This window comes from Hemicordylus capensis, chromosome 3 (assembly GCF_027244095.1).
Source record: "Hemicordylus capensis ecotype Gifberg chromosome 3, rHemCap1.1.pri, whole genome shotgun sequence".
Taxonomy (NCBI): domain Eukaryota; kingdom Metazoa; phylum Chordata; class Lepidosauria; order Squamata; family Cordylidae; genus Hemicordylus; species Hemicordylus capensis.
In genome coordinates, this window is record NC_069659.1 from 233,008,628 (window position 1) to 233,033,663 (window position 25,036).

Genomic DNA, 25,036 nt, shown 5'->3' on the forward strand with positions numbered 1-25,036 from the left:
AGGACATTGGGCTCACTTGTGGCCAGAAGCGAAACAAAGCCTCTTCTACTACAGGCTGTGAAGGGTGGGGTAAGTAATTTAGTGAAGGAAATCCCTGGGTCAGCATGCCACAATGGACAGCGTCACACTTGCTTCAAGTCCTGGTAAAGCACTATCTCCCCACCTAGTCTACCTTACAAGAGTTGTCCTGACGCTTTCCTGAGTTCCCTGGGATTGGCTACAAATGGGAAGTAGGCATTATCTGAGTTGAGGAGCCATGTGGTTGCTAGGCAACTGACAAGAACTTCTGCCTGCCTGTTGCTAGGCAACTGACAAGAACTTCTGCCAGCATAGGCAGGCAGAAGTTCTTGTCAACTGCCTTGGTTACATTGTGAGCTAAGGCTGAAATGAGGTAGCCACTCAACTCCCTGTGTAGGGGATCATCAAGTACCAGGAAGCAATGAAAATGATAGCAATGTGAGGTTCTTTGCACTTCTCAGAAACGTCTCATTATCATTCACCAATCAGGTATTATAGAGTCTCTTGCCACAAGAAACCCTTTAAGCTCCATAAAACCACCACAGCTAACTTGCTTATCCCTATGATACTTTCAGATTTAGTAGTATTCAAGGGTTAATTAAGTGGTCTATAAGGAGGCATTTCCCCCCACCCAGACAGTTGTCTCGAGTATATTATCCCAGATATTTCACACAACGTAGTCAACTTCTTGCTTACAAATTGGGTACAGCATTTAATTAGGAACAAAGCCCTATCACCTTACTATACTACTGGCAGTCTACAGAAGAAAATTCAAGGAAAAACAAACCAACTAAGAGAGCATGCTATGAACACTACTCAGTTCATGCTACAGGAAAAAAAGAGTTTGGTCTTGAAGGGGAACTGGAAACACCATAGAAACTGTATGAATGAATGTATTCATTTACCAGCTCTCTCTGCCATTCATTCAGCTGAGGGCTAGCTCCAAAGAGGGGAAAAAAAAAAAAGAGAGACTGCATATACTTCTCTCCCCCTTAGAGCTGCTTTATGTGCACACCCACACACAAGGGAACTGTCAAAAAAGGACCTGGAAGCCTCAGCTAGTGCCTCACTGAAAGGAGCTGTGTTTGGGAGACCTTCTTTTACAATGAAAAACCTGGCTTCCCAAATGTGGCCTGACTCAGTATAGCTCATAAGTATTTTCAGGAGATATAACCTATCATCACATTCAGAGAGCAATATTAATGCTATCCATGCTGCAACTTGGTCACCACCATTTCGCATCATGGGTTAGCTATTGAACTTCCTGTTTACAAACAAACAAACAAAAGCTTAAGAGGTAGTATTGAAATATTTTCCTGACCTCATTTCAACTTCTCCAGATATTGTTGCTATTACTCATTTTTATATTTGTTTCCTGTTCTTAGACCTTCCAGTAATGGGGAAGGGAGTGACTGCAGTTGTAAAGTTTTGGTGGAGAAACATGACCAATATCACTCAGTTTGATATTCTGCTTCGAACCCATAGCAGGGATATAGTGAGAGTAGCCAAACACATTATTTCTCCTCTTCTTCTTCCACCCCTCCACCTACCCTGCTGGATTTTACTGAAAAGAACAACTGAGTTACATGCCTGAACTATGCTGCTGTAATCTGGAATGTCCTCAGGAACAGTAGCCTCATAACTGCTCTGAAGGAAGATTGGCCGATTGTCATTAACGTCCAGCACAGTCACGTGTACCGTTGCTGTCCCAGTCCTCCGTTTGCCAGTGGGGCCATTATCTGTGAGAACAAACAACAAGGTGATTCATATAATCTCCTAACATTGATGAAAAGTCCGTTCTACTAGCTGATCATTGACTAAATGCAGGGATTTATGAAACAAACAAGAGCAAAGTTTTCTGGGCCTCTTTTCCTCTTTGGTCTTAACTTCTGTAGCCTATTGGTCAAGTCATTTCATTTACTCCATCCCAAACCCCACTGCTGGCTTTATCTCTGAGTTAACACTTGCTGGGAAGGTATCATGCTGCAGCAGCCCCAGACTTCTCCACTTCTGTCTTGTTGCTGGAATCTTGCTCTGGACTGGGATCAAGTTCTGTTATCACAGTTCCAAACTCAAGCCTCCAGGTAGGCTTGAGACTTACTAAGGCACCTTCCAATTAATATTACCAGAGAGAATATGTGACTTGATTGCACAGCATGATGATACTATCTAGTGGATATGTTTATTGTCTCCACAGTTTAGTGGACATTTTAACTGAGATTCATAGTGAATTTCACATACAACCACACAGGTCTGTTTAATGCCTGAACTAAGTATTACTAGAGCCCCTGGTGGCGCAGTGGTAAAACTGCCGCCCTGTAACCAGAAGGTTACAAGTTCGATCCTGACCAGGGGCTCAAGGTTGACTCAGCCTTCCATCCTTCCAAGGTCGGTAAAATGAGTACCCAGAATGTTGGGGGCAATATGCTAAATCATTGTAAACCGCTTAGAGAGCTCCGGCTATAGAGCAGTATATAAATGTAAGTGCTATTGCTATTGCTACTATTTTACTTCAGCTTGAATACTCTACTATTACCATATCACTCTAATTTGAATACCAGGTCCAGGTATGAGAAAGATGCTGGATATGGGCTAGCTATGTATGTGGCTTTCTAGCCACATGTTTACTGTCACATGCATAATGAAGACACAAGTAGTTGGTGGCTAGGATGATGAATGAAGGTAGCACTGGTGTTTTGCACAAATCCCGCCCCCTTTAAAAAACACACCACATGTTCACTAAATACACATTGCCCAGTTCAGGTCTGCTACAGTGCCCACTATTAGACTGACAAAAAGTATCTTCCTGACCTAGAAAAGTACTTACAAGTATCACTAGTGAACAGGGTAAAGGTAAAGTTGTGCTGCCAAGTCGGTGTCAACTCCTGGCAATCACAGAGCCCTGTGGTTGTCTTTGGTAGAATACAGGAGGGGTTTACTATTGCCATCTCCCACACAGTATGAGATTATGCATTTCAGGATTTTCCTGTATCACTGCTGCCCAATATAGGTGTTTCCCATAGTCTGGGAAACATACCAGTGGGGATTCAAACCAGCAACCTCTTGCTTCCCAGGCAAGTTACTTCCCCACTGTGCCATTAGGTGCCTAGTGAACACGGTAGGGGAAATTTAAGCTCTCTTTCCCCAGTCTTCTATGTGATTCAAAGTTCATATGTGCTTCTGTACATTTTAAAGTGCTTCTTAAACAAAGAAAAAGGAAATTAATATAATCTAATCTCCTTAGTTTTGATTGGTGATAGGCAGAAAGTAAATGGCTAGAGCTGTTTACAAATAAAATTGATATGTTTTAAACTCAAATTTGGTTGAGTTGCAGATTTTATAAATCTCTGAATTCAAAGATCAGATTTGCTTCTGAACTCTTTAAATTCTCATTTTTGGAAATATAATATTTTGTAGAAGGGATTTGGTTTTCCAGCAAAATGCAGATTTTTGAATCTTTGTGGGACATGTTGGAGATTCATGCCAACTCCCAGAAATAGATACATTTAACATATGAGTGTTTAAACCTGCATGGTGCCAGTTTGCACTTGCAATTGTTTTATAAATTATTGCTTCAATTTTAATAAGTAGTCTATGAAAGCTATAACTTCTCATATTCAAAACATCTCTATGAAACCAGAGGAATCTAAAATCCCATTTTAGGATGTCTAATACTACCAATCAGCTGCCACTTTAAATAATGTGAAATATTTCATAAATGTGTGCTGCATTAAAAAATATTCGTGATCAAGGGCAGGTCTTGGTTAGTACTACTTAAGTCCTATAAATTATGCTAGTTGTCTTAATTGACATGTGAAACTAGTATGTGATTATTGTGTTTCACTATACAGTACCCTGGATAATATTTCTATTAACAAGTTTACAAGATACAGAATCTTCCTCTTATCCAAGGTTACAAAATGTTCCCCACCAGAATAAGTGATTAAAATGCTGGGAAAGCCCAGAACTGGCTGAGGATAAATTTTTAGAAAATCATTTTTGCTCTATAAAAGCAATGTTATCCATACAAAATTGAGATTTAGTATGGTACTGGGATGAAAACTTTAGAAATGTAACGGAACATTGCATCATTAATTTATGTTGGTCCTTTGCAAACAGCTCCTTCTCTCCATTGCACCTTAAATGAAGCAGAAGGAGATGCACATCGGTTGCTTTGATAACTGAAACAAAAGTACTCCGCAAGAAATCCTTACCAATGGCCTCTAGGATGAGTGTATAGGATGGCACGGTCTCTCTGTCCAGGCTGACTACTGTTCTAACTACCCCATCTCTAAAGCCGACACTGAACTTCCCATCCTGGTTCCCACCTGCAGAAGGAACAAAGGAAATGACTTCAAAGAAGAATGAGAAGCATAGTTTAAACAAACACAAACTACAATACATTAGATATATGAATGAAATATTAGGAAATCAAATCATGTGAAAAACACATATACTCCTGGCTCCTCCATATAAGTATGTGCTCACGCAGATGTGCATACACATCCATAGATCTATGCACAGCCTTAGGATATGACACCACCATCCTTTACATACCAATCTACTCAGTAATGTTCCCTAGCTCTGACAAATGATGCTTCCATTATTATTAACTGTTTCCCCAGATCCTGAAAGATTATTTTAGGTATGAAACTTATCAGCACTTCAGTTTCCCTGCCTCTTTTAACCTTGTGCTGAGTGTGTGTTTATCTTAAAAACAACAACACGCCTCTCACAAATTTAGCTGCGGTTGCTATATACCATTTTTTTAAAAAAGTCAGAGACAGCATATGCTAATTAATATCACAAAGGGACTTATTATCACAGCTCCAAATTTCAAAGTGTATTCAGAAATGCCAAATTTGAAACACTTGAGAAGAACATATATTCCCTTTAGATTCCACACCTTTTAATTGTATATGTACTACAAATTTAAACTGGTTTGAAACATTGTTTTACTATGATGATTGGTGAAAACATTGAGGAGGCTTTGGTAGTAATTCCATGGTTTTTCAAAATCAGATGATTCCCAAGGTTCTCCCTCCCAGAAATTTGAGGTCTCTAAATAGCTTTTGAGGTAGTTCAGACCTTCTGTTACTTTATATGAAAGATGCAAAACCATCATTGTACGTATGTTTTTGTACATCAGCATTATGTATGAGCTAACAGCTTTACAGAAATACTAGCTGGCCTGGGCGCAGAGCATCTGCACCTCTAGTTGTGCTCAGCCATCATGCCCCCCCCCCCCGGCCGGCATGCCCGACTTTCTCTTCTCCCCCCCCCGCTGCCTGCTTCTCCCCCCCCCCCACACACACATTCTGGCTATGCCGCCGCCTCCACTGGCATGCCTGGTTTTCTCCGCTCCCCCACTGGCTGCCTGCTTCTCGCCTCCCCCTCCCAATGGCCAGGCCAGGGCCTCCTTGTGCAATTCTTGCCCCCCATTTCTGGTCATCCCGCCGCCACTGCCTCCCACCTCCTCCTCTTGGCAGCCAGGTGACAGCCAGCCGCCTCCTCCTCCTAACTGCGCTTCTCCCCCTGCCTCCGTCTCACTCACTGGGCCAGTTTGCTTCTCCCCCTGCCTCTCTGCAAGAGTTTCTGGAGAGTTTGGCGGCTCTCACAAGTTTTCTCCGATGCATCCCCCTTCATCCACGCATGGCCCGTCTTAGTGAAATAAGTATATAGAAGAAGAAGATTGAATTATAGAATAATGTAACTGGAAGGGGCCCTGTAGTTCATCTAGTTCAACCCTCTGCTTGATATAGAAATTCCAGAGCTAAAGCATCCCAGACAGATGGTTCTCAAGCCTCAGTTTCACATCCTTCAACAAGGGATAGCCCAGTACCCTGCTAGGTAATTTAAAACCATTTAATGGTTTACAGTGAATTGTGTGAACAAATCTCCTATTTGTACCCCAAACTATTTTTAAGATACTGTAGAAATGTATACAGGTTATCCATGGTCCCAGCACCTGCGGTTTTGCGTAACTGCGGTCAGGCGATATAGACCCGACCTCTTTATCCGTGGTTCAAAAAATACTCAAAATTCACCTATTCCTGGGCAGTCAGAAATGACTTCTGATGTCATTTCCTGCCACCATTTTGCACCACAGAGCCATTCTGTGGCTCTTTTAAAACAACAACAATTTCCCCCATTAATTTTCATGGAAAATCAGAGGAATTGAGCATTTGGAGAGGCATTGCTGGACAGCTGGATACCTGGAAAGAATGGTACAGTACTTTATTTCTCTTATTTCTGCCTCCTCCCCACATTTTAGCTCTTTTTAAAGCTCTAGTAACCTAATCCACAAAGCCCACTGACTCAAGGTCTTGTTATCCATGGTTTCGTTATCTGTGGTTGTAGAGCAGAACGGAACCCCTGAAGATAACTAGGGTCACCTGTATAGTGCCGCAACAAAACTCAACCTGCAAGACCATTGCCCAAATTAGGAAGAATCTTAAGAAACAAATATCAGACTGAACTGGTAATTCTCCTGCTGACAACACTGTAGCTTAATTGCTTGAAAGATTTCAAGGTTTCATGGCTTGAATACAGGTGGCCCTTGTTATTCACAGAGGTTCCGTTCTGGCCTACAACCATGGATAACAAAACCATGAATAAAGAAACCTTAAAAGGAATTGAGGGATTAGGTTCTAGAGTCCAGGAAAATGACCAAAAAAACCCACTGAAAAGACAGGACAAAAGGCAAGCATAAGTAAGGATGGCGCACAGTCCTGTACCTTGGCCACCTTAGATCTTCCATTCTCTCACACTCTTATCTCCTCCAGCAATACCCCCTAACTCTCCAGTAATGTGCAATCATGAAGTTTCCTTACCCCAAAATTGAAGTCCAGAACTTAGCAGCACAAGCCCTGGCCTGTTTGGTTGGTAGGTTGGCCAAAGAGGCAGCACAAAATTAAACCAATTTCAAGTGGACACAGAAGAGTGTGTGAGAATCGAGAGAGAGGAGAATCAATTTTCAACAGATAATTAAAATCAATTTTTAATTTAAATTGGATTTTTAGCTGCAATTTAAATTAAATACAATACCATGATTATCAAAATTAATTTTAATTTTTAATTAAAAATAAAATTAAATACCAAACTTAAAATTAAATTTATAAAAGTGCTAATTAGCATCTCACAAGGGAAGCACAATGCTGCAAGAAAATGGCTGCAAGAAGCTCCATGGGAATGGCTCAAAAAAGGCTCCTAAAGGCTCCCAATGGATCCCTAAGGATACCAAAGGCTACCCAAGGCTGTTAAACGCTACCCCAAATGACTTTTAGAAGCACAAAAAGATCTAAACATGAAGACCAAAGCACTCCACCATCCTCCTCCAAACCCCTCCCACAACTCATGAGCACATGCAGCAGGAACACAACCAAAGGCAGAACTGTGCTGCTGAAAATGACAGATATGTGAAATCGTCTGCTGCGGATAAAGAGGTTGGGTATAAATTGCCCAACTGTGGATATGTGAAACTGTGAGTGCCAAAACTGTGGATAATGAGGGCCTACAACCATGGATAACAAAACCATGAATAAAGAAATATATAATGTATATATATATTTGTATAATGCCAGTTTTTTAAAACCAAATTAAGCATTTTGGTGCTTGCATTTCTCCTTTGCTAACAAGAGAACATAATGATACAAGTAAAATTTGGGTGACATAAGGGACACTGGGCAGCAGAGGGCGAGAATGGACAACTTTTGGAGCCTTAGAAAATAAGGAATGTTTGTTTGTGGAATTTCCATTTGACTGTGATCTCATAAATAACATTTAATTATTTAGGGTAAATTTCAGCCAAGGTTAAATACTTTTAAGTACACTAATTTGAGTGGGAGAACAAGTAAAGCATGTGTTTGTAAATCCCATTGATTTCAATGAATGAGACTGCTAGGCTTGCAACTTATCAAATAAAATACAGCCCACCAGCGACATATAGCAGTCCATCAAGGGCTTCTATTTTTTCTGTATATCTGCAAAAATGAGGTCATGTGGGGCTGGCAAGTACACAGTGGGCCACAATATAGAAGTACTGAACTGCATTTGGCTTGGTGGGTCACAAGTTGTTCAGAAGCACATACTTAAAGATGCCTTGAAGACGGTTTGGAAGCTTCAGTTGGTCAAGAATGCTGCTGCAGGGATGATCATGGGTGCAAGTTGCTTCATGAGTGTCACGCCCATCCTGCGGCAGCTTCATTGGTTACGGGTCTGCTTCCAGGCTAGATTCAAGGTGCAGGTCTTGACCTTTAAAGCTGTACATGGCTTGGGGCCAGGGTACCTGTCAGACTGCATTCATCCATATGAACCTGCCAGGGCCCTCCGCTCATCTCAGGCCATGCTCATGGCTCCGCCACTAATGGAGATCCGATTGGCGGGGACTAGAGACAGGGCTTTTTCGGTTGTGGCCCTTTGGTTTTGGAATGCTCTCCCTGAAGAACTTTGCCATGATCCCTCCCTCAGTGTTTTTAAAAACAACTAGACACACATCTTTTTTTAAAGAGGCTTTTTAATGCTCCATCTTTGGTTGTATCTGGTAGGTTCTTTATTTTTTATTTTTTATAATTCTCAATTTTTAGCTTTTAAAATAACTTTTAATTTGAAACTTAATTCTGATTGTGATTTTAGCGTGACTTTTAACTGGTTTACTTAACTTAGTTAATTTTATTAGTTTTATTTTCATTGTATCTATTTTATTGTTGTGAGCCACCCCGAGGAGTAGTGTACTGGAGGGGCGGGGTATAAATATTTCAAGTAAGTAAGTAAGTATGTAAGTAATCTCTTCCATTGACTTCAACAGAGATGTGCAAGTTTCCTCAGGATCACCTTGGAAACCAAGTGTCCTCAAAATAAGGGAAGCAACTCAGTTCTTCATCTGAGCCAACTGGAGCCTCAAAAAAGTACCCTCTTTGCAAAGCAAGGAAAAAATATTTCTTGCTTAGCTTAGAAGCTTCTTTTATTTATTTAATTTATTTATTTATTACATTTCTATACCGCCCAGAGCTTGCATCTCTTTTAGCTAAGAGGCTCTGGAAAATGATGTGGAGGAGGAAAGACAATTCCCCATGGGGAACTCTCAGGGTCACAGAGTTCCCTGTGGGCGACTCTCTTTGCTCCCTTTCCTCATTTCGTATGAGGCAGCCCTTCAAAAAATACACCAAAACCCATTTGGCCCCAATTTAGTGTAACGGAGCTCAGCTGTTGTTGGTCCATTGCAAGTAATTCAGTCTGAAGGAGAACATTGCAGGGGCAAAAACTGAGGGCTAGGAGAGGGAGCCAATCATACAGCTCCTCCCTAGAGGGTTGGCACTCCAGCCCCCCCCCCCCCGCCACACACACCCTTGCTTTTTGTTCCAGCAACATCTGAATTTGCTCCCAATTTAATATAATGGAATCATAAAGCTCCATCACATGAAATAAGAAGCCAGGAGACCAAGCAGATATTCTCCCTTTCATTTCATTTCATTTCATTTCATTTCATGTATTTATTTATTTATTTATTTAACGTATTTGTATACCACCCCAAACGCAAGTCTCTGGGCAGTTTACAACAATACAATAATAACAACAAATAAAAAGGTTAAAACATTACAACAATTTAAGATTTAAAACAACATCAAAATTATTGAAAAACCACTCCATTCTGTGCCCCCAAAGCCTGTGGCAGTAGCCAACTCATCAAATGCAGAGGGAAAATCCCAGGCAGCAACTGTCTTTTTAATTTTAATCTCAGTCAGAGAAAAAAATTGGAGACTTGTAAAGTTCCCTTCTCCTAAGCCCTGAAATTAACTTCTGAGCCTGGCTAAGTGGAATTTTGCTAACATTCTAAGACTTAAAAGTGCTTAACTTTGGCTAGATCATGCCCTGTGTTTGTAAAGCTTGCTTATACTTCATTCACCAACATGCATTAATCAGTCTTCAGAAGGGTTGAGCTCTTCCAAGATACTCTGCATTTATCTGGTAGCTCACTTCTTGCAAAACTTACCTTGTTTATTAAAATTGTTAAGGAAACCTCTGTGAAGAAATACAGTTTAGAATGTTATAGATTAAATTAGAGCTAATCTGAAATGCCCTTCCCCTTCTCCTTTCCAAATTCTGAAGTGGAGAAAATGAGAGGACAATTACCACAGTTCTTCAGGGGGAGGGGAGTGCTAGAGAAAGGTTGACTAATTTCTCAGCCCACTGACAACCACCATTTCTCCTAAAAAGCCCTCTTGGAATGGTACAACAGTCTGGTTTAAGATAAATTGTCCATGTGGCAGCCCATTGTATGTGGAGAAGCAAGAACATGTTTCTTTTCAACATGTCTCCTCCTTCCCCCAGCCCTGATGTACTGCCCCCAGTCCATGTAGATACTGAAAAGCACTGGAGACAGTATGGAGCCTTGGGAATGCCATATAAAAGTTTACATTTTGAAGAACAACAATCTCCAAGCAACACTATCTGGAACCTGCCCAAGAGGTAGGAGCGGAACCACTGCAAGGATACTATGGTCAAGATTATCGAAAGCCTCAGAGAAAACCAAAAGTACCAACGGAGTCACTCCCTCTGTCAATTCTCCATTGCAATAATCCATCAGGCTGATCAAGGCACTCTCCACCCCATAGCCCACCTGAAAGCCAGTTTGAAATGGGTCTAGATAGTAAGTTTCCACCATGACTGTCTGGAGCTGGGAGGCCACCATCCTCTCAATTACTTTGTGCAGCCACGGTAGGTTGCAGACAGGCCTATAGTTGCTTAACTCTGAGAGATCCAATGCAGGCTTCTTCAGAAGAAGTCTAATCAAGACAGGAAAGCATCCTGTCCTCCCTCAGAGAAGCATTTATAATATCTACCAGGACCTCTACAACAACACCCCCTGCCAGATAGTATAAGCCATGTTGGACAAGAGTCAAGAGAACAGGTGGTAGGCAGCACCATTCCAAGCAGCTTATCCACATCCTCAGTAGTCACAAACTGATACTGATCCAGCCTAACCACATAAGAGGAGTTGCTAGACACCTCCATATTAGACTTTGCAATAATTGTGGGATCTGAGTCTAAGCTGGCCCAAATATGAGAGTTTTATCCATTTAAAATGTTACAACAGATAACTATGGGAGTGGAGCTTTGTTTAGGGTTGTGTTACATGCCCCTTCTCCCTTCAATCAGAATTTGGAACCATAAGTTCTTCCATATATCCAGGTGCCAATCCTGAAGCAGGTAGGAGAGGACGCTTAGGAGCGATTCTGTCTACTGTCCTGTTCTGCTTACAGTACTTCTGTTTACAACCTCTTCCTGGTCAGCAGCTCTGTCCAGATGCCATTCCGCTCCACCCCCACTCCGACGTCCCCTTGGAGTGATTCTACATCATGATGTGGCATCATTCCAGGGGCATTCTAGAACAAAAATGGCAGCCAGATGGAGCCAATGCTGGGAAGAGGTCTTGTGCTTCTAGTATTGCCTCTGCCTGCAAAGGCACCACATAAACAGAAAAAATGAAGGAAATAAGGGGTGGGTTCTCATGACTTGCACAAGGCTGGCTGACCAGAAATCAGGAGATTTGGGAGCTGTGCATGCTCCTAATTTCTGGTTGTAAGAAGCTGGAAATCTTTAATGATGTCGAGCTGGCACCATGATAACCTGACATTTAACCGGGATTGATAACCTTAGATCAAATTCTAGCTTGCTGATCTTGGTTAAATTTCAGGTTGGAATGGTGCCAACTCAACGTTATTGACAATTTATCTGTTCTTATGACTAGAAATTGCGAGCGCACATGGCTCGTTAATCTTTCAATTCTCAGTCAACTGTCCTCATGTGGGTCATGAAAAGCCATTGGAGAAAGGACGGACAACACCCACTGTTGTTGCCTCCAAATAACAGTAAGCTGCCTCCCTTGCTGAGGTGCACCTAGGTAATTTTGGAGCCTGGACCTTAAGGCCTTTGGAGCCCCCCTTGCTTTGGAGGTCCCCTCTACACACACACACACACACACACACACACCCTGAGACACATGCAAGGCCGGGTCTCATGATCAGTGAGACCCGGTTTTGGAATGTGAGCAGGGAGCCCGCTCTCCCTGCACACAAGCACGGCAGGGGCCCTGGGTGGCCGGATCGACCACCCACACGACTGCGGGCTCTGTGACGGAGCCATTGGGGGCTGGGGGGAGCAGGGGCCCATCGAGCCCCGGAAGCTCCAGCATGCCCTGCGTGAGTGTGCAGGGCATGCTGGAGAGACCCCTGGAGCCGGGAGGCAGCTTTTTGCCTCCCCTCTGGGGGTCTCCTTGTGAGTAGCCGTGGCATGGAGGTGCGCCACGGCTACTCGCGATTTAAAAAACGGGGTTTGTGGAGCGCTTGCTCCACAAACCTGGTTTTAGGGGCGGGCTACTTAAATGGCTTACCCGCTCAAGAACCACCAGGCTCGCAGCCGAGCCCGGTGGTTCTCACGATTGAGGAATCGGGCTAGCGGAGGCTAGCCCGATTTTCTGCAATTGTGTGAATAGCCTCGCAGTATTTTAAACACATGGGTTCTTGAGGGCACAAATAGCAACTGAAGCCACAATAATGTGAGAATATAAAACAGATATATTTATGCAAATATACATTAGCAAAAACATTTCAACACGCAACTTAACATATGCCCATCCCACATATTTCTTCCCCCACTTCCCCCTCTGTCTCTAAAGCAGAGGTCACGCTCAGCCACCTGTTAAAAGGAGGATTAAGGAGGCCCTCGCCCCCCAGGAGGTGTGGAAGCCCTGAACTTTGGCCTGGAAGTCCAGGGTTAAGAGCGCCTCTGCTCCCTTGACACTTTACAAGAATATTTTTGCTTTTCCTTGAAATTTCTCTTTTTTCTTTTCTTCTTCTCTCACCCCCCAATTCTTGAATTTCTGCAAAAAATGCTTCTAGGATAATTTTCAAGTCAGCTCTATTCATTCTACAGTGAATTTATTCTAAAGTGAATAAAACAAAATGAAATTATAAGTGCAAGAGAGGCATATTATTCTTTACTGTTGTAGTTCATGACTTAAAAATGAGAATTAACAGGTCTGGGCACCTAGCAATATGACAGTGTACCATATAAAAAGCACAACAGACAGTTACCCCAACAGTCCAATGCTAGAGAGAACCCTGTATAATAAGGGGTATCTCAAATCCATCATCCTATTTCTGGATACCTCTTCAAATCATGGTAAACCATAGCTGATTGACCTATTCTGCAGTGGAAACTACACTGTTAAAAAAAACCCCAAAAGAAAAATACAGAAACAATACTAATAATACCAGACACAAAGCAACTCCCTGTAAAGTAGTTGAGGACTTATTTTCATGCCAAATTCTACATCAGAATATAACTTACCTTGCTACACTTCACCAAGCATTGCAAATGAGTTCAGCCACAATGCTTTCCTCAAATTGTTATATCCACATTCGACAGACATAAGCCACCTGATGACTCTTTCAGTCTGATGAAGCATAGATAATTCCCAGCCGCAAACAGCCCAAAACAGTTCTGCTATCATTTGCAAAGCATTATAGGAAACATATGCAAAATCTCATGCAAATTAGCCTTGCAAACCTAGCAGCAGGCTGGAAAGCCCTTTTGGCTGTCTGATTTACATATCCCCCCACCCCCACACTACTTTGCACCACAGCATCCTAACATATTCCCAATGGGAATGGAGGTGGTTACAGGAGGCAGTGGAGGTGCTTTCTCAAGGCTGAGCTAGAGGAGTGGAAATGGGTAGATGGCTTGGAGACACCATGCCACTAAATGTGGAAAAGAAAAGAGAGGAGAAGGATCTCTATCTGGTGAGAGGTAGAGGTGGAAAACTAGGTGATGGTTGCCTTTACATGAAGAATTTAGGGGAAGGATGTAAAAAGGAGCTGAGGCCTTAGCCAGCCAATTGTTAATTCATTTCTATTTGTTGCTAATGGGATTTTATGCTTGTGCATTGTCACCCACCCTGAGATTCTGGAAAAGGGCAGGCTATAAATCTGAAAGAAAGAAAAACACAGCAATAAGGATATCAGTGTTCTCCATTTCCTATGAATGAAATGTTTTCTAATTCCAAGGTGTATCTAGCTAGAGAGGCTTTCAGAAAAAATGTTATACCTGTGATGAAATAACTGAGTTCAGCATTGAGACCCACATCAGCATCAGTGCAGTTCAGGCGAACCACTTTGAAATCACGAGGTATATTTTCAGGAAGTGAGACATTGTAGACAGCTGGGAAGAAGGTGGGGTTCTCATCATTGACATCCAAAACTGCAAGAGAGAATATTATCAGAACAACGCTAGGGTATCTTCCAGAAATTATCTGGCATAAGTTCTCAAAAGGTGAACCCTTAAGCCACTACTACTAGTCAGTCATTGGTTATTTCATTGCTACTGTGTATCATTTGCAAAACATAAGCCATAAGCAAAGAAGAGAAGCAGGAGAAATGGGAAATGAGTGCGAACAGTACAGCTAGCTGTCAAAGGATTTGAAGGAGAGTGATGGAATTGACTGTAGAAATTCCAGAGTGAATGAATATTATGAATAATTTCCATTCTAAAGGTCTTTCGACTCTAAGATTCTAAGTCATGAGATGAGGAGATTTAGAGAGCTATGTTGATAACTTTGCCTAATTTACAAAAGTACCCGTTCTTCCAGATCTCAAGCTAAAGAGACGGAGACTGCTGTCCAGTATATGTCAGAAAGTCTATGAAACAGAACAGAAACAGACTCTTCCCAACATGGATCATAGATTAACTTTTCTAGGTTTTAAAATCTCCTTAAACTAGCTACCAAGTTGTGCAAAACTTAAAGCAATAACAAGGTGACTGCTAATGTTAAAATCCTGTTTAAAACATAAGCTAAGGGAAACAGATAACATATAAAGTAAATCAGATGACACCTTTTATCAGAGTGACCGTATGAGTTCAATAAGTGGTATCATCTCAACACTTTTAGATTATATCCAGCTTCCTTTGGCATCAGTATCACAACTGCACATATATCAAACAGATACTCAAAACATTTCCAAGTGAGTGTTGGCAACCCAGCCATGGGTTCTTACATGACTTTTATAGCATGGTAGCTGCAGCAGCACTCTCCTTCCCATGCTGCCAGACAACATGAGAAGCCTGGGACCATGCAGCAGGAGCCCATGCTGTGGCTCCTCCCCATGCTTGCATCCACCCAGTTTCCTGAAATTTGACCATTGTGTGGAAATCGGACAATGGTCAAATTCTCATGTTCTCTGCTTCTCATGTTACTCTGCAGTGTAGGAAGGAACAGTGGCATTACTGTACCCATTTTAACACTACTGGGGTAGGAGTGGGCACAAAACTGGGTTGTTCGGTCCTGACTCAAACCAGGCATGTTTGGTTTTATCCCCCACCCCAACATATCCTCAGCTCAGCTTCAAGCCGGTTCAGGGTTCTAAGCTGGAATTTTTTTTTTTACAAAAACAAACAAACATTTAACACACACCACTGAGTCCAGGTCAGTGGCAGCCATGGGGATATGTGTCTCTGCCATCTCCCCACCACCGCTGCCCTTCTACCTTTCTAGAAAGGGCAGGTTTGGCCCATTTTTAGGCTCTTCCGGCCCTTCCTCCGATGTTGGTGGCCATTTTGGAGGTTGGAGTGCATGGCCAATGGGCCTCTGCATGGCCAGGTCATTATTCAGGTGACACAGAGGCCCATTGGGCATGTGCAGTGGCCTCCAAAATGGCCACTGCCACCGGAGGAAGGGCCAGAACAGGCTGAAAATGGGCTGAACCAGCCCTTTTTAGAAAAGGAGGCCAGTGGGGGAGGAGGGAGATAGCAGACCCCACCACCAGTGACTCAGACCCTGTGGTGAGTGTTAAATGTAAAGGGAAAAAATTCAACTTAGAACCCCCGAACCGGCTTGAACCAGCTTGTGGGGCTTGGTTCGAGTTTGAGCTGAACCGGTCCTGGTCTGGCTTGAGGGCAAGACCTCAAGCCAGCCCAGTTTGATGGTGAACCAGCTCGACTTAAAGTCAGTTCACACATCCCTGTACTGGGGTAGCATGAGTAACGGACCTAAGTGGCATTGGCATTCAGGCTCCCACAGAACACTTAAAGCAAAGGCTTTGGAACAGCACGATCAAAACGGTTTGGAGGGACAAGTTCAAAGCCTAATAGGCTGTGCCAAATTTTTGTGGGTTTTGATTTTTGTATTAAACTTGCACCTTTAGAAATGTAGAACTCTTAACTGAACCAAGCATATGGAAGTTGCCAGCCTCATGGCAAGGATACTATGCAATCCTGGGCATAGCAGGCCTCTTTGCCTATTCATTAGTGAATACAACATGTTAATTGCAAAGTGAGTATGACACGTAACTCCTAACTATTCGCCCTTGCTAATACACAGGAAATTAATTGAATAAGAGGAGGCAAGAAGTTCTTGAACAAAATGTAGACACAACCACTGAAACTAAAAACATATTTAAAAACATAAGCTGCATTAACACTGAGAAAGCATTCCGAGTGCTTCAAGCTTCAAATCACCTCTGACAGTGAGAGTGCCAGTGGAACTCTTTGATGGCACTCCTGCATCACTTGTCACTACCCTAAGATAGTACTCAGCAATCCTCTCCCTGTCTAGAACAGCTGTGGAGTTGATAAGACCATTACTGGTGTCGATGAGAAAGTCCATCCTGGGCATGCCCACTTGCATGTGATATGTCACCTGGCCATTCAAGCCTTCATCAAGATCAATGGCTACCACCTAAAACAGAAAGCAAAAGTGAGGCACAATTTTTTGATGAGCTTTTTGTGATGAAAATAAAGCCAGAAGCCTCAAATGACAACAGAGTAATGCCTCATTTCCCAGAGATTCGGTGTTAGACTGAGGTAGCTGCATTTAAGGTTGCCTCAGTTGCTTTTATACAGCAAAGTATGACTTCGCTGCATTTAAAGTCTCCTTATTTATGGGAGACAGGCTATGGCCCAAACCTTTGTGCATAGCCTAACCTACCTCACAGGGTTGTTGTGAGGATAAAAATATGCATGTACTTTGAGCTCCTCGGAGGAAGAGTGGGCTATAAATGTAATAAATAAATAATAATAAATAATATAAAAATAAAAAATGTCGGTTAACATTTGTGATTCAAAAAATTCAAAATAATGATTTCCTACTTAATGAAGAACAATACTACACCAATTAATTTAGGTATGGAATCTGACAGAGATTGATCAAAAGCCCCCTAATCACTAGTGAACCAATGACAGAACCAACATTGAAGTTCCAGCAGTTCTGCTGCCTGAAAACAAAGAGATAAAACAATACTAGAATGACTCATCTCATTGTCTGGCTAGAGAACTTTCCAATTCACACCGGAAGTGTGTTTGTTTTTGGAGCTGCCCATAGAAATAAATAAGGAAATCCAGAGTTGTATAGTAGCTGTGATTGGGAAGCAGTTTTTCTCTGCTGCAGTAAAAGGTAACAGCAAAAACCACTTGTTCATGCTCTAAGTCAGGTATGTGTGCACACACACATGCTAGCTTTTAAACATTTTAAAAACTGCCCTGAGAATTCCAATGCCAATACAGTACATTATCCCCCAAATGGGAGCAGAACTGAGGATGAAAGAATGTGGCTTAGGACAGCTTAGTTGTCCACAGTTTATACTGAAGGTTAGAGGTGGGGCTTGTAGCAGAGTGAAAAAAAGTCACATACCAGGAGGCCATTGATTATTGCAGGTTCTGAATTTGCAGTTCCAGGTACTTACAGTTCAGCTATATAGACCTGATTTCAATTGTTGTGGTGGTAAATTTCAGCCATTCACAGTTCCTGTGCACACCACACTTCTGGTGGCATTTTCAGTGGTACTTCTGGCTTGGAGGCACTTCTGGAGGCAGTGTGGAGCAATGTTGGGATGTCTTTTTGTGGAATATAGAGGATTTTTGTTTTGTTTTGTTTTGTTATGTTTTGGGACCATTACTAGAGGAGCTGGAGAGCTAGAAAGCTGGAGTGGTCAAGGTACAATGCTGTACCTTAGAGAGGAGAGCTGGTCTTGTGGTAGCAAGCATGACTGGTCCCCTTAGCTAAGCAGGGTCTACCCTGATTGCTTGCTTGCTTGCTTGCTTATTTATTTATTTATTTGTTAGAGTTCTATACCGCCTTTCATTAAAACAATTGCAAGGCGGTTCACACAAAACTTAACAAGACTACAAAAATCACACATTTAAAATATTAGCTAGAATACTAAAAAAACAATCTAATTAAAAGATTAAAAAATAGCATAATATAACCATAACGGACACAAAGCAGCAGCAATAGAAACAATCATATAAAAGGCTGGGTAAAAAGCCAAGATTTCACATGCTTTCTAAAAACTGTGATGGAGACAGAGGAGTAAGGGTGTGCACAAAACCAGCTGGCCCGGGTCAGTTCCGAAATGGTCCGGGCCAGTTCGTTCTGGCATCTCCTTGAAGGGAGACTAGAAGTGTGAGCACTGTAAGATATTCCCCTCAGGGAGTAGAGCTGCTCTGGGAAGAGCAGAAGGTTTCAAGTTCCCTCCCTGGCAGCATCTCCAAGATAGGACTGAGAGAGATTCCTGCCTGCAACCTTGGAGAAGCCACTGCCAGTCTGTGAAGACAATACTGAGCTAGATAGACCAGTGGTTTGACTCAGTGTATGGCAGCTTCCTATGTTCCTACTCCTCTACTATTTGTCCCCTCCCACTTTTCTGGGGGTAATTTTTAGTACTTTTTAATGCACTGAGAAACCTAACCCCATCATTCCCATAGGCACAAGATTTCAATTACTGCGGTGGTAGTGTGGAATGTAACCCACACAATAATTGAGGTCCTCCTCAATTATTGAGGAGGTAACTGCTTTTTCTCTTTCTTCTGAATAATATAGGGCTGAGTCTGGTTAGGATTTCCAGCCACAAATCCCATATATCCAACACCCCTCAGGTTGCAGTAAAGAACAGTCTACTTAAATGCCTTTCTCAACTCCCTCCGAGCCCCAATCTAGCACTCAGTGGCATGCAGAATTCTGCCGCATTGATTTGCATGTAGATGGGTTTATTCTTTTGAAAGTCTAAAACTGCAAAGAAATTAAGTTTTCCACATAAAATAAGACCCGATTTAGAAAGAGCATTAACTCTCATGTTGGAAGGTATTTTTTGTTTGTGGATAAACACACTATTAACCAATATGCTAAAATCCTGGATTTATCCATTATTTTCTATGAGTAGGTCTCACTTCTATCCCAAGGGAGGTGGGAAACAGTCTACACTACAGAAACCAGATGTAGGGCTGGGTGTGAATATCTATTAACTCTAGGTCTGGAGTATGCTCAACTTTATCTTGAAGAAGCTAGGATGAAAGGGTTAAGGGGAACACAATCTCTTCAAGCTTTGGGGAAAGTGATGGTCTGTCCCAAAGGCTTTCAGTCTGTCAGTGATGTCTCCCTTTGTTTAACTCTCCCTTGTCTTTTCTGCATAGTAAGGGATGGTTTGTAGATAGCAGCCATTGTAGCCATCTGAATGGAATATGTGCTATTTACCACATCAAAATATTTTCAAAGTATGTGACGGCTGAAATGCTAACTCTATAGAAAGCTGTAGTCAAAATACAGTGATGAAAATACAGCCACGTATCACATCTACAGTATAATCAATCCCAAAGCATTTTCTTAAGCCCCAGTTAGCATATCATTGAAATAAAAAGAGAGAGAAGAGAAGACTCACCTGGAAGACAGATGACCCTGCAGGAAGACCTTCTGGAATCTCAGTGATAAAAGGTAAGTTCTGGAAGGTGGGGTCATTGTCATTGAGGTCCAGCAAGTTTACGAAAACAGTGGCACTACTAGTGGCTCGTAATGGTGGCCTCCCACCTGGAGAGATCAGCAGAGAGACAGCCTTAATTCCACCAGTACCCTTTCCATTGAAGGTTGCAAAGCAAAGTTTCAAAGATTTGATCATTGTGAATCTTCCTAAATCAAGAAAAACCCTATTCAGGTCTTCAAAAGTAAATTACAATTCACTGTCCCTTCAAAATGAGATTTGGAAAACGTCAGTGTGATGATAACACAATTACAATAAATTATAGAAGTAAAAAAGGTAAGAAGGTAATGTTTTTCTAACCTTAAGCAACCTATTCTTGCTATGTAACTATTGTGCAACAAAGTTATTTTATGGACTATGGAGAAAAGCCATACTTCTATAAAAAGTACAGAACAGGTAAGAACAGAGTGAGACAAAACATTTGTGAGCCCAAGGCAAACTTTGAAAATTAAACCCCCAAAGTATGAAGTATACAATTTTACTTCTCAAAACCGGTCCCCAACATCCGCCCGAGATTTTCTGACCAACTTGTCACCGACATTGTAAGTTGAATGGAGAATCTCAGGAGGAAGTCAGGAACTGGCATGGGAGCCAGACACTGGGGAGTTCCAAAGATATTTCCACCAGGAATGCAAGCTCCCTGGGAACTTCTGGTTCCCATCTAGCTTACTTTCAGGTGGTTGTTTGAACCAGCCCTATATATAACAGAGACTTGCTATCCCTTCCTGCCATAAAAACATATTTATATCTTTCTTGAGAAGCAATTGGATGTGCATAAATTTCAGGCTGTAGAATTCATGATTTACTGTTGAAAGAAGGTTTGGATTCTTGTTTTCCACCATAGCAATGTCCGTTTGCCTTTTGTGATAGTTCCAGTAATTCTTCCCTCTCTCACACCACACACTGTCAAACATCTGTGCAATACTTTTCACAGAAAGGCTTTGGGCCTTCATTTTAACAACTGCGACTTGAAGCATCACAAATTGCATGCAACAGAGGGAGGAATTTTCTGATATATATTAAAAAGTCTATAATCACAAAATATATGCACCAAAGAGAGGGATTTTATTTATTTGTTTGTTTGTTTGTTTATCAAATTTGTACACCGCCTCAAACTTTTGTTTCTGGGCAGTTAACAATAGCATAAAACCAGTTAAAAACATATACAAAAAACTTAAAACAATTTAATGATTTAAAAATAAACCAGAGATTAAAAACCAAAAAAAATTATGAAGCTGAGAAAGCTTGTGCGAAAAGATGGGTTTTCAGGTGTTTTTTTAAAATTGCCAGAGATGGAGAGGATCGTATCTCAGCAGGGAGCGCATTCCACAATCTTGGGGCAGCGACCGAGAAGGCTTGTCTCTGTGTAGCCACCAAACAAGTTGGCGGTAACTGGAGACGGACCTCTTCAGATGACCTCAACGGCCGGTGGGGCTTGTAGTGAAGAAGATGCTCTCTTAGATACCCAGGGCCTAAGCAGTTTAGGGCTTTATAAACTATAACTAGCACTTTATATTTTGTCCAGAAACCTATTGGCAGCCAGTGTAGCTCCATCAGTAAAGGAGTAACATGGTCTCTCCGAGATGACCCAGAGACCAACCTGGCTGCCTCATTCTGAACCAACTGAGGTTTCCTGACTACGTACAAAGGCAGCCTCACATAGAGCGCATTACAAAAATCAAGTCTTGAGGTTACCAACAAATGTACCACTGTTTTGAGGTCATTGATCTCGAGAAACGGGCGCATCTGGCGTATCAGCCGGAGCTGAGAGAAAGCACCCCTGGCCACCACCTCAACCTGAGAAACCAAGGAGAGATGTTGATCCAGAAGTACTCCCAGACTGTGAACCTGTTCCTTTTGGGGAAGTGTGACCCCGTCTAGAACAGGCAGATCAAAATCGTCTCTAGAGTTCTGACCACACACAATAAGTACCTCCATCTTATCCGGATTCAGCTTCAGTTTATTCTCCCTCATCCAGCCCATTACTGCTTCCAGGCAGGCATTTAGGGAAGATATGCCAGCTCCTGAAGAAGTTGGCATGGAGAAGTAGATCTGGGTGTCATCAGAGTACTGGTAACATCCAGCTCCAAATCCCCTGATGATCTCTCCCAGCGGTTTCATGTAGATGTTAAAAAACATTGGAGAAAGTACGGAGCCTTGAGGGACACCATACTTAAGCTCAGATTTTGAAGAGCAACAGTCTCCAATCCACACCATCTGGAATCTATCTGAGAGGCAGGATCAGAACCACTGTAAAACAATGCCTCCCACCCCAAAACACCCTCAGGTGTTCCAGAAGGATACTGTGGTCGATAGTATCGAAAGCCGCCGAGAGATCCAAGAGGACCAACAGAGTCACACTTCCTCTGTCAATTCTCAATTGGAGATCATCCATCAGGCCGACCAAGGCAGTTTCCACCCCATATAAAGGATAACAGTTAGTACTTAAAACTGTCATCCATTGCATCCTTATTCATGCTGTGCCCAGGTGGCTGTCTTGCTCGCCTACCCCATGTCCCGTCTCTGGATAAGAATGTAGGAGCAAATCTTGGATTTGTAGCAACAAAGTAAGGAGATAGTTAACGGAATGCAAACAGATCCACAAACATACGATCAGTGACGGAGACCACAATCTTCCTCATGAGCTCGGCTTCCTGAGGGTTTGGATTCTCTCTGTCCAACACAACCCCTGTTGTCCGAATTTTCCCTGTGGTGCTGTTTAGACTGTAGAATTTATTTGGTGGTCTGATGCTGTACACGAGGGAACCATTTTCTGCCAAGTCTGGGTCAAAGGCTACCACCTACAGAGATCAAGAGAATGATGCAGTCTGATATTTCGAAGAAACAACAACAACAAAAAAATCCTTCCCATGTCTGAGTGCATCTGTGAAGCTGACTCTAAACTGAGGCAAGAAATGGAAAAGTTGAGAATAAAAGCATCACTTCGATTCCATGCTCTGTTGCACTTAAGCACACAACATAGGACCTAATTGAAGAAAACTGTCCTTACACCCTCTTGGGGTGCAGCAGCAACTGTCATTGATACTTTATCAGCACAACACACGTAAGCAAAACAGCAATAAGGAATTATTAAAGGCAGGCAAATCAGGGCTGTGTAGCTCTGTCCCATGTGCCTTATGACACTTCACTATTTATTTATACATTACTTATTTAGTAAATTTATGGAGCACCTTACTTCCTTTGACTCGAGACAGTTTACATAAATTAAAACAACGACAAGAGAAGAAGGGGGGAGGGATAAGAAAAAATGAAGAAGACACACATTAAAAACAAAAACCTGGCAAAATAGATAGGTTATCAGGAGCTTCTTAAAGGACAGAAGGGAGGGGGCATTACGAATCTCAGGAGGCAGAGTGTTCCATAAGGAGGGAACTAAGTAAACAGTAACTTCACTAAGTAAACAGTAGAGGACAGGCAGGTCATATGGTTAGTAACTTAAGGCACTTGTGCTATCAGAAACTTTTAAATTCTTCTTTATGCATTCTTCTCTTTTAGGAAATAAATTTCTGTTTGTTATATAATACATCAGGATAAGATGACTCCCCAAATCCCAACATAGGTAAAGTCCCAACACATTAGCAGCCCTCATAGTTAGCAGCTCCATCCCAGTCACTAACGGACATCGCTCATTTGTATGCTGCAATTAATGCTCTTGTGTGCCTATTTAAATCTACACAATCCACAGATCTGCACACTACAAATCTAAAGACTTGTTTAACCAAACACACCACTTGCTAGTTTAATACTGCAGTAGACCTCATGTTACATTTGCACCTATCCTCAGACACATTTGAGATATGTGAAATTTGTATCAGAATCACTTCTGACTCTAAAATATAGGTATTTCTTACAAGTGATGATGGCTTCCCAAGTTGTGATTTTAACAGCATACTGAAAATCATGCTGTTCCCGAAATCTTCATATACGCGAGGGTGGGATGGGGTGTTTGTCAGTAGGTATGTGTATGAAATCTTTCCATGTAGCTTTAAATGCAAGAATAACTTGAATAAATAATTTCCTGACTCAAATTCTTAATGGAAGTTTTAGCCCCAAGTAACTGGTTAAGGTCTGTATATGGAAGACACAGGGCGGATTCATGAACGTGCCATTTTTCCTGTTATGAGCTAGATACACTCAGTCACTTTTTGGCAAATGTTTAGCACACTATTCTTGTGGTGAATGGTTCAGTGTATGTTCAATATAGGTGAGCCAAACCCAGGGAGCAGGATTTTTGTGAATAATTCACATTTGTTGAGAATCTATTTGATCATTTTTCATTTTTCATTTGGTGATTTGGTGAATTTTGGAGTATGGGGGAAGCAGAAGAAGCTTGAAAGAATACAAAAATGTGTGTGCATTATATGAGGCATATGTCAAGAGAAGAGGGAATGCTTGATCTGACTGCCGTCTTCCATCCACCATTCAGAGTGAGTTCCATGAGAAGGCTTTGTTTACTGCTAGTAGTGACTAGCCCAAGTCACCCAGAGAACGTTATTGCTGAGCTGAGATTTGTACCCAGCTCCCACACACTAATTACCCTGTGCTCTGTGTACTTTTAGCAGCACTTTCAGCCTTATCTTTCTCTCCCTCCTTTAAGATTTGTTGAGGCTGCTGCCTTCCCATACAGCTGATGGAGTTGCAGAGTAGGGTTGTTCTAATCCCAGCTAACTGAGAAAGAAGCACCCTTTAAAGTGGTGATTCTTTTATATTGAGCAACGGGAGAGCAACTAGCTCTATTCAACCCCAGCACAGTATCCCTCCTGTAGTTGTTGCTGGTGTTTACCATATATTTCTTTTTATAATGTGAACTCTTTGGGGACAGGAACCATCTTATTTGTTTATTTATCTATGTAAAGCACTTTGAGAACTTTTTGTTGAAAAGTGGTATATAGATATTGATTGTGGTAGTGGCAGCAGCAGCAGCAGTGGCAGCAGTAGCAGGGGCCTTGTGAAACACATTGAATATGTAGATCCATTTCAAGATGACTTCAATTATCTTTCACTTGCCAATTTTTCTTGTGAGCTTTCCCAATTACAAACTAATTTGAGTATTTTAATGGCTGTTGATATTCTGGTTTTAATTTGCTCATTTTTATTTTTAAGTATTTTTACTCATAGGCTTTTTGTGTATGCGTATTTTTTAAATATTGTCATAAATTAACACGACTACAGGTTTCCTGTAGAGAAGGTGACTA

General features: G+C 41.9%; 1 protein-coding gene across 13 annotated transcripts in view; it reads right to left on the reverse strand.

Moving 5' to 3' along the window:
- CDH23 (cadherin related 23) overlaps window positions 1–25,036 on the reverse strand; it is an 846,530-nt gene that overhangs the window by 248,951 nt on the left and 572,543 nt on the right. For all 13 annotated transcript variants that reach the window (XR_008320257.1, XM_053312564.1, XM_053312546.1 and 10 more), the window contains 6 exons: window positions 22,432–22,621; window positions 19,725–19,870; window positions 16,531–16,750; window positions 14,125–14,277; window positions 4,233–4,346; window positions 1,609–1,757 (listed from right to left, as the gene is read on the reverse strand). Coding sequence is in view for 12 of the 13 variants with exons in the window: in XM_053312564.1 (XP_053168539.1) it covers window positions 1,609–1,757; window positions 4,233–4,346; window positions 14,125–14,277; window positions 16,531–16,750; window positions 19,725–19,870; window positions 22,432–22,621 (972 nt within the window). In the remaining variant the exon portion in view is untranslated. The remainder of the gene's footprint in view (window positions 1–1,608; window positions 1,758–4,232; window positions 4,347–14,124; window positions 14,278–16,530; window positions 16,751–19,724; window positions 19,871–22,431; window positions 22,622–25,036) is intronic.